This window comes from Pantherophis guttatus, chromosome 11, assembly GCF_059756535.1.
Source record: "Pantherophis guttatus breed Tessera chromosome 11, ASM5975653v1, whole genome shotgun sequence".
In the NCBI taxonomy this organism is placed as follows: Eukaryota; Metazoa; Chordata; class Lepidosauria; order Squamata; family Colubridae; genus Pantherophis; species Pantherophis guttatus.
The window spans coordinates 25,681,854-25,691,875 of NC_142073.1; the positions used below are offsets into that span (position 1 = coordinate 25,681,854).

At 47.7% G+C, this 10,022-nt stretch overlaps 1 protein-coding gene across 1 annotated transcript; it reads right to left on the reverse strand.

Annotated features, from left to right (window-relative positions):
* Nucleotides 1–1,986: 1,986 nt before the first annotated feature.
* PRSS54 (serine protease 54) lies at nucleotides 1,987–8,910 on the reverse strand. Its single transcript, XM_087877321.1, has 7 exons — nucleotides 8,881–8,910; nucleotides 8,682–8,834; nucleotides 8,140–8,203; nucleotides 6,192–6,366; nucleotides 3,798–4,048; nucleotides 3,559–3,674; nucleotides 1,987–2,702 (listed from the first exon to the last, which is right to left on the reverse strand). Exons 1-7 carry the CDS (start codon nucleotides 8,908–8,910, stop codon nucleotides 2,211–2,213), a joined length of 1,281 nt encoding a protein of 426 aa, XP_087733447.1. The 3' UTR covers nucleotides 1,987–2,210.
* Nucleotides 8,911–10,022: the final 1,112 nt, after the last annotated feature.

A 10,022-nucleotide genomic window follows, 5' to 3' on the forward strand; every position in this document is an offset into this window, starting at 1 on the left:
CTTAAACCCCTGGAAATGTAGGAGGCAAATGCCTGAAGCAGAAATACGGGGATGTCTCTGTGACAACTTAGGTAAAAGAGGAAACTTTTGAAAATGCACATTTTATTTATTTAATTTATTTATTTTGTCAAGCATATATAAGATAACAGATAAAAGTATAAACATGATTAAGAATACATGAAATGGGTACGAATAAAAGGGAACATTAGGACAGGGGCGGTAGGCATGTTGGTGCACTTATGCACGTCCCTTACAGACCTCTGAGGAATAGGGTGAGGTCAACAGTTGTCAACATTGCCCGAGGATACCGTCCTGGGTCAGAACTTTCCAGCACAGGCTACGTCTCTGTTCGGGAAACACTAAAACAAAACAAAACTGATAGGTTGGAGGCAGCATCTAAAAATGTCCAGAATATTTAAAATCTTGTGTGAAGTTTTATGGTGAGAAATCTTTAGCAGGAGATGCATGTTTTAAATTTACATATTGCAAGTTAAACATGTTGAAATGGGAAAAAAAGCTGAAATATGAGAATATAAAGAAATGTTGAACTGAAAAAAATAAGAGTTATATAACCCCAATTTTTCTTGGCCTGTACAAAGAAAATGGCTGACCAAATGTTTGAGAATAAATGCAAATGGATTCATTAGGAATTTACAATCAGAAATGAAAGGCATCTAGTCCAACACCCCCCCCCCGACACACACACACCCCGATCTTCAGCTGCATCAGATGAGCCCCCTGGGGCCCTTGAAAGGAGGAGGAGGATGGAGAGCATGGAGACAAGAAACAAAATGGGGGCTGCATCTCCTCCCTCCTGGTCTTTTGGACGTGAGCAGGGTCAAGCCTAATCCCATCAGACCCAAACGGACCCCAAAGGTAGCACCCCCCCCAAGCCTCCCACTCCCAGGGCTGCCCTAAGAAGGGCAACAGCCCCAAGCAAGACTTTCTGTCCTGTAGCTCTTGGCTTCTATAGGAATCACAGGGCTGGAAGGGACCTTGGAGGTCTGCTAGCAAGAGACCCTAAGGCATTCGGGACAAATGGTTGTCCGGTCTCTTAAAAGTCTCCAATGATGGAAAACCCACAACTTCTGAAGACGAGCTGTTCCACTGATTAATTGTTCTACATACTAGAACGCCAACTAAACCCCACGTAAAAACTTCATTTAAAAATGTAGGTTGCTCGGTTCTATTTCTGATTTATTTTCTAATTGCTGGAGAACAGTGGCACAAACACCCAGGTGCAGCCTTTGGGCATCTGCAGGCGGATTCCGTGCCATGTGCTAAAGGGCACTCTGCTGAACACGAGGGCAGAGATGGCAGCCAAAGCCTTTGCAGCAGGGGTGAAATTCACTTACCTTCCCTACTGGTTCACAAATGTGTGCAAGCCATGTGCGTGCTCGCTTCGCTTCTGTGTGCCGTCATCCGTGCATGCGCAAATCTTTCTGCGCATGCGCGGAGGCTTAAAATGTCACAAAAAAGTGACATCCTGACATCCATGTGGGTGGGCGGAGCCTCCCGCAGCCGCCGCTACCGGTTCACCCGAGCCGGATAGAACTGGCTGAATGTCACCTCTGCTTTACAGGTCATCTAACCAAACTGGCATTCCAAGGAGATGGAAGCCTTTCACTGAAGGAGAATATTTGTAGCTCTGGGTTGAAATGAGTTTGGGTAATGAAACGTCTGCAAAGAAACAGCCAAGCTCAGAGAGCACCAAGGACCCTTCATGGTGGAGTTTCTTCTCCAGAATTTCATTAGGCAAGAAGTTTTAAAATCCAGAGATCAGGAAAAAACCCCAAACATCTCAGGCATGAGGTTGCGGCTCAGAGTTATACCCTAAGTGCAAAGTTGTGGACCAGATCCATAATTGGTACAAGGAATCCCCACCTTTGCACCCCTTGCTTAACACATGGTGACCACTGGTCCCAGTCTAGCAACAGGCCGCTCTCCGTCCTGGCCAAAAGCTCAAGTAAAGGCACATCTCATTAATAATAGGACACAAAAAAGGATTTAATGGATGCAGAACCCATAGCTGTGGCCATGGGGTCAAAGCCCTGCATGAGGCACGCAAAGACAGGCCGTCATGAAGTTTCCTGTGGTTGATGCTTTGTGTTCTCCCCTCTCGTGATGTCCCAACTTCTCATAGGGCAAGAAGACCAAGGAGGGTAAAAGGATCTCCCAAGAGAAATCTGATCTCGAGGCCCAGGAATAGTTCAGGAAGCCGGGAGGTGCAGCAGGAGGCCCATGCAGAGGAGGCCCTGCAACCCCTGTGGTTGGCCGGTCTTTGCTGAAGAGATGGCAAACAGCTCCCCCCCATAGTAGTCGTAGTAGAGTGGAGGGTTTGCTCGTGCCTCGGGGGGTCCTTCCACGGGGCCCAGGCTGCCCTCCTCCAGCTCCTCCGAAAGGTTCAGGCTAAGGGGGTCTTCTGAAACATCGGAGACATTCAGGGCTCTCAGCGCCAAAAAGGGTTCAAACAGCAGCCTTGCCTGTTCCTCTGCTGGGCCCCTAAAGGCTGGATGCCTTTGGCCAGGAAAGGGGGATGCTGGAGCCCTCCATTTGGCCATGGTGGCCACAATCCAGTCGCTGTAGTAGATGAGCCGGCTGTAGAGGAAGGGCCCGTAGCATCTGGCGCCCCCTTCACTCAGCAGGCCCTTCAGCACCCACCTTCCGTCCGCCTCACACAGGACTGGGTTGCCGGCTGACCCCTTGGAGAGAAAACACAGGTCACAATTTGAGGCCCTTTTGGACTATCTGAGGCACAACTAGTTGACCTCACGGATCCCAACTCCCCTGCAGGGTGGATGTCTCGGGGGCTCAGCGCCCCCACAGGAGAAAAACAGACCAGCCAAGTGAGCAAGGTGGAGTCCTGAAGGGTTTGAAGAAAGGAGCCCATCAGCCCAAATGGCTGCCCCAAGGTCTCTCGAAGGGGCTTAAGGTTCCTGACGGCCACTCACAGGAGTGGTACAAGCAAATGACTGTACATTAGCATCCTGCAGAAATCTCTGCCCATTTGAATAATTGTGATGCAAATGCAGACGATCCTCTACAGCAGGGGTGTCAAACACAAGGCCCAAGAGCTGAATCTGGCCCACGATATGGGCCGTCCTGGAGAATGTAAGGGGCCAGCCCATGTTGCTTTGGCCCAGTCTACCCAATGCAAAGATGAAACATGCCATCAGTTTGGGGAGTGGTGTCAAGCTGGCCACGCCCACCCAATTGGCCACACCCACCCAGTCAGCCACGCCCAGCTGGCCCCCCAAAGTCAACCACAATCCTGATGCAGCCCTCAATGAAATTGAATTTGACACCCCTGCTCTACAGTATACGAGAGTTATCTCAAATCCAGATTTTAGCAATTATTTTGTTTAAAGGCCAGAGACACAGACGTTACTCAGTTCTTTAACCTGAGAGGCTTGCCAAAGAAACATGGCGAAATGCATACTTGCTTTCTGGCAGATTCTTGCTCAGTGCAAGCTTGCTTGAAAAAGCAGGAAAAGGTGGCCCTCTGAAGCCCCCAGTGGGATCAAGGGGAGGTTAATGCGCCCTTGAGGGCCTCCTCACCAGGCATCCAGGCACTTGGTCACCTTCCCGATGGCTGCAGCATTCCGTGCTGACGGTTCTGTGCAAAGGGCAGGGGTCCACATCTTCCACCGAGAGTTTCTGCAGGGGACCCGTCCCTGATGAGCCAAGACAGCAAAGAACCGCTATGAAGTTGTAAAGGTTGGCAAACTATTCTCCATTGCCTCTTGGCTCTCCTTTTGGGGCAGAGGGAGAGTGTTGCCAGAAGAGCTCTGGCTCACCTCCTTGAGGGTCCGGCCAGCCGGCCACAAAGCATTTCTTCAGCATTGCCCCTGGGAAGTCTGGGGTGGGGAAGCAGGTGGGCTGCACGGTCACGCTGAAACGGAGCGGAGTGCTTGTCTTCAGCAGAGCGATATTGTGCACCAGGGTTATCTCGTCAAAGGCCTCGTGTGGGACGATAGTCTGGATGTGCACCAGATACTCCCCGGGCCCTTTTGGATCTGAACCTCCAGCCAGAGCAGAGATCTGGGTCCTGCAAACAAAGGAGGGACAGCAAGAAACAGTGAAAAGTCTGTAGAGATTCTCAGTCCTCCAGGTCATGGTTGTCCCAGAGGTGCTTTTTTTTCCAAGAGGCAACTGGGCTTTCTTGTTTTTTGTTCGAAGACGAAGAAAAAACGTCCAAGAAGCTCTTCCCCACTATCCGGTCAGAGCTGAAGAAGCTTCTTGGATGAGAAGCAAAACATCTTCAAAAAAAAAAAAAAGTCCAGTTGCCTCTTGAAAAAGCATCTTCGGGACAAGAAACAGCAAGAGTACTGGAGGAAACATGGATTGTCCAGTAAATCTGGAGCCCTGGTCACTTTTCTAGATGGGCTTGGCCACATTTTTCTGGCAGATCTCCTGGGCTGGAGGAACAAAATTTTATTAGATGAATTTCTGCTGCCTGGAGATGGAATAGTGGAGGAAAATTTGTCTGTTTAAAGCCAGTCACATGCAAATAGCAGAGAAGACACAGGAACCTCAGGGTCAAATTAGATTTTTTTCATCAGCATCCTGGCTGAGAGTAGAAACTCAGATTTTCCCACATGCTTCAAAAATGTTAAAGGCAGCAGCCTGAAAGGGCCGTCTGGGTACAAAAAGGCTTTGCCTGGCTGATCGCTGGTGTGTGTGTGGTTGTCAGAATCAGGCACAGGGCTGGGCTGAGGCCCTGTTGGGACCAACAACAACTGATGCTCCCTTTCCATTTCTTTTCTAGCGCCAAGAGGACAACTGAACTACTCTTAACATACATAACAAAAAAATTTTTTTTGTTTAAATCAAAATAAAAAGGCAAACCCCCAACACACTGAAAATATAAACTAAAAAAGAAAAGAGATATATAAGAAAATACATTATATTTTATACTTATTGGTAGTTTTTCCCCCATTCAATCATGTTGGATTCTCAGAGACAGGACAACATTTTCTTGGCAAAATTTTTAAAAGTGGTTTGCCATTGCCTCCTTCTTAGGGCTGAGAGAAAATAAATAAATAAATAAAAATAAAGATTGGCTCAACTAGCTTTGTGCCTAAACTGGGACTAGAACTCACATCCCCCAGTTTCTAACCTGATGCCTCAACGTCTACCCCAAACTGGCTTGTATCAATAGTTATTGGTTGACTAATATATGCACTGCTGCAAAGTAATCAATACAAACTATCATTGTAGAAGAATTCTACCAAAAAAACCCCATGGTGCTGCACCCTTTAATTAGGAGAATATGCTGCCTTTTCCAGCTGTACCGAGTTGCTTGAAACAGCCGCTGCCTCCCTTCCACCCTCCCTCGTGGCACCTGGTCTGTTACCATCTGCTTCTTACACCACCAGTGCTGTGAAGGACAGGGACAGGAAGAAGAAGATGGCAAACAGCCCCTTTGGCTTGACTGGCGGTGCAATTTAGGGAGCTGTACATACCCTGCTAGCCAATGCAAGTAGCAATGGGCCCAAGCAATAGCAATAGCACTTAGATTTACGGTATATACCACTTCATAGTGCTTTACGGCCCTCTCTGAGCAGTTTACAGAATCAGCATCTTGCCCCCAAATGTTTGGGTCCTCGTTTTACCTACCCTGGAAGGATGGAAGGCGGAGTCAACTTTGAGTTGGTCAGGATCGAACTCCTGGCAGTGAGCTGAATTAGCCTGCAATACTGCATTCTAATCACTGCGCCACCCCGGCTCCAAGCAGCATTCATATTTATTAAGTGTGCCTCAGGGAACATAGTAATGATGGCATACGCTACTGTTTCACTCTATGCATGTCAAATCCATAAACATATTTTTCAAAAAAATCTAAAACAAGAGCCAATGATTTTTTAAAAAGGAGCCAGTGGGCCTGCGGAATGCCAGGGAGCTAAGCACAGACAATTGATGGGAAGTGGGAAATGAGCAGGATTTTGAGAATCTTTACCATCTCAAAATAATCATTTAAAAGTGGTCTCTTGTGTTCCACCAGGATCTCAAGTGCTGCTTTTGTCACCATCATGAATGCAACGTGGCTGCATATCCAGGTCCCAGATGCAAAGAAAGGATGTTGCTGGAAGAACTCCCATGTGTGTGTGTGTGTGTGTGTGTGTGTGTGTGTGTAAAATCCCAGGAGGGCTGTCTTTCTTGCTTGCTTGGAATGAGCTCCTAAGCATTACCTGCTGTGGAAACTGGAGGCTGCGCTTAGGATCCAGTCTTGACTTAGGATGGAACCAAGCCCAACGTGGCTGCCCTGATCCTGCAGCGAGACCAGCCAAGGGAATTCACCGACAGCAGCAACCTCTTGGACAGAGTTTGTGGGAACTAAGCTGGCTTGTCTGCCGCAACCTGCAGCTTTGTGAAAGAAATGTGCAAGTCCATCATCAAGGCCTCTTTGTCCTTGCTTTAAGGTTTTGCATTTCTTCCCCATTTTCCCAACTATAGCATGGGTCCCCAACCCACAGTCCGTGGACCAGCGCTGAGCCTCAGCATGCCAGAAACCGGGCCATGCAAACAAGCGAAGCCCCATCTGCAGGATGCAGGCAGCACATAAAACCAGTCCGTGGAAAAATCTCTCTCCACGGAACTGGTCCCTGGGGCCCAAAAGGCTGGTGGCCCCTGTTCTACAGGATGCTCAAATGGCACAGCTTCATTTTACCATTCTTTCTGCTATAATTTGTCCCTTGCACTTCCTGCAATGTTGCCCTTGTTTCTGATCGCTCATTAAATTGCTGCGTACAAATTCTCTCCCAGAGCTCCCAGCTTTCCTTCCTGGCTTCCTTTCAAGGAAGGAGGGTGTATACACCGTTTTGGGTGGTGCACCTTTTGTGCCCATTCCGCACTGGGAGGCTCTGCTCATGGTCATTTATGCCCTCGTACCAGTAGTGGGTTTCTACCGGTTCACCTCACTTCAGGCGAACCGGTAGTGACGGCAGCAGGAGGATGTCATCACGGACGCTCTGCGCATCTGCAGAAATGCTGTGCACAAGCAAAGCGTGTGCGCACTCACAGTTCTGAACCAGTGCAGCTGTACAGAATGCAATGAAGGATCCTCAGACATGCAATACGTATAACACCACTACTGTGTCAGCTGCATTAATTACTGGAGTATGCAATTCAAGGTGCTGGTTATGACCTTTAAATCCTACCAGCTTTGAAGTGCCTTACCTGGAGTGTCTTTTCTCCGTGGTTTCTACCTGTCCAATCCTGTCTGGCAGAAATGGGCATGCTGCAGGTCCTGTCATTCAAGGAATATCGGCTGGCATGGACCAGGAGATGTGCCTTCTCTGCTGTAGCTCCTGCCCTCTGGACCGTCCTTCAGAGACTCAGATGGCCCCAGCCCTGTTGGCCTTTCGTAAGGCCTTAAAACTTGGCTATGTGCCCAGCCTGGGGCTCCGAATGCGTTAAGAGACCCGTTTTTTGGTTACAATGCCAATTATAATAATTTCCTCAGCAGCTGCATATAGTTGTTTTTGTACTGTTTATAACTGTTTTAGAAATGTTTGCTGCCCAGTATAACTGGATTGAGATGAGCGGCTATAGAAAATGAATCGTCTTTTCATGGTCAGTATTGACAATCCCAATTCTAGGAAGGCGCCCATTGTGTGAAATTACTGGTTGTGTTTCCTAGAATTGGGATTGTCAATACTGACCATGAAAAGAAGATTCATTTTCTATAGCCGCCCATCTCAGTCCAGTTATTCTGGGCAGCAAACATTTCTAAAACAGTTATAAACAGTACAAAAACAACCATATGCAGCTGCTGAGGAAATTAATTGAGAAATTAATCTCAATCCAATTGCGAAGTTTTTGTGACTGTAAAAATTGAAGGGAAGACAATTAGCAACACCAAAGCAGCAATAAAAGGATTGAAAAATGCTTCAGCAATTGGAAAGGATACTTCCACCAATTAAAGCAGTTTATCCAGTCTCACTTCTTTCCTGCCTGGACAGGATCTGGCAATGGCAGCAGAGGGCAGTCATGGGCACAAACAGGCATAATGCTGTTTCTCCATTACTTTGTGTTCCTTGTACCTCCCAACGCCAAAAGCCTCTGCCCAAAAGCTCTTGTTGTGGTCCTGTGAATTGGGGGGGGGGAGGTGTATCTGGGCTCAGGAGCTCCACTCACCAGCTCCTCCAGAAGAAGGCAGGATGAAGACAGAGAGGAGAAACAGAACTCTGACATGCTGGCCCTGTCAAAGAGAGGGATGGTGAATTGGGGAGGGGGGCAGTTCTCTGTCTCTTCACCCACAGGCCAAGCAGCTCTGGTCAGATGGGCAGCCTCAGTACCCCAAGAGGAGCTGCTGCTCAGTTTCCCATGGAGTATTTCTAGGCAGGCTGAGTCTGGAAACTGTTGGCTTCTTGGGGTGGATGGCAGTGTGTGAATGATTCTATGGGCTTCCTCAGGAAAAAGAGTTAATTTCTCCAAAACACATTCTCATCTGCAGTGGCCGAGTGCATTTAGGAGGAGTGGGCTTGGGTGACATCTACACCATGCATTCACAGCCACTGGGTGGGTCACAGCAAGTTCCCAGCAGTTCTGGCTAGGGCGAAGCAGGGAGTCCTGGGCTCAGTTTTCAGCGTGAGGATCTTTGGTGGAGAGATTAGTCAGGGGAGAAAAAAGGCCTCTGGTAATCCAGAGTTTGGAAGGAGAGATGGTAGGGAACTCACCCTCCCAGGCAGAGGGCAAGAGTTTTTACCAAATAACTTCTCACTGGGTCTCGGGATCGCCGAGTTTCTTCCCTTCTTTGTTTGAGACAGAAATGTGATGTCTCTTTCATTCTGCAATGCCCAAGATTGCAGAACTGATCTTCTGCTAAGGTTCTGTGTTTGTTTGTATTGCCAGCCCCTGTTAAGGCACCATGGTTACCATGGGGTCAGAATTCTGCCTCTTCTCCATCACTGGCAGAGAGAATTTTCCCCATTTGCTATGAGCAGCCAGCGTGAGAGGTAGGACGCAGGTATTGCCGGGCAAGGAGGCCTCCTTTTTCTTGCCTTCCATCAGTTGACCCAGCAGCTTCTGCAAGGCTTCTGGCCAGGGGTGAAATGCTCCTAGTTCGGACCGGATCGCTCGATCCAGTAGTGATGGCAGCAGGTGGTTCGGAGAACCGGTGGCAAAAATCCCTGCCACCTCCCATGCCCAGCTGAGCTGCCTGATCATCAGAGGCCTTTTTTCTTACTTTTAAAAGCATTGCTTTTAAAAGTAAAAAAAAAAGATAGCGCGCCACAGCTGATCACCCCCCCTCGCGCGCTGTTCTACTTACTGCATGCCTCCTTTTGGTGTGTACTGTGTGTGCACACCTCACATTTGGTGCATGGTGTACACTGCACATGCGCAGCCAGTGAACCGGTTCAGATTTCACCACTGCTTCTGGCCCCTTTCCCCACTGGCTTCCTGGATCTCGATTGCCAGCAATCCAATCCATTGCTGGCAAGACTGGGTTACATCACCCAAGATCTTCCTTCAAGGAGTTTTCTATGACTCCCCAAAGAAGCAGAAAGTTTCCAATTGCAGACAGACAATTGTTATAAAAGTGGGTGCGGTAGTGGGTTGCAAATGGGAAGGAGCAGAAGCAATGACATTGGTAATCCTGGGTGTCTCCCTTCCCACCATTTTGACCTGAAGGAATTTTTGAACAACTATGTAAGACAACCCTTACACAAAATGGGTAGCATTTACTTGATATTTACTCTTAAAATAAATTTTAACAATTTCCTGAAATAATTTTAAGTCATGTTTATGTATTTTGATAGTGAATATCGTTTCAAAATAAATCAAGATTACTGAGAGTAGGGATAGGTGAGAAATGTTTGTAAATCCTTGGCTTCCAGATTACAAGAATACCGGCAAAATAATTAAGAATTTCTAGGTATAAATGAGAACATCTTCTTCTATTTTATACAGGTAGTCCTCAACGTACAACCATAACTGGGCCCAGAATTTATGTTGTTAAGTGAAAAATTAAGTGAGTTTTGCCCCATTTTACGATTTTTCTTGGCACATTTGTTAAG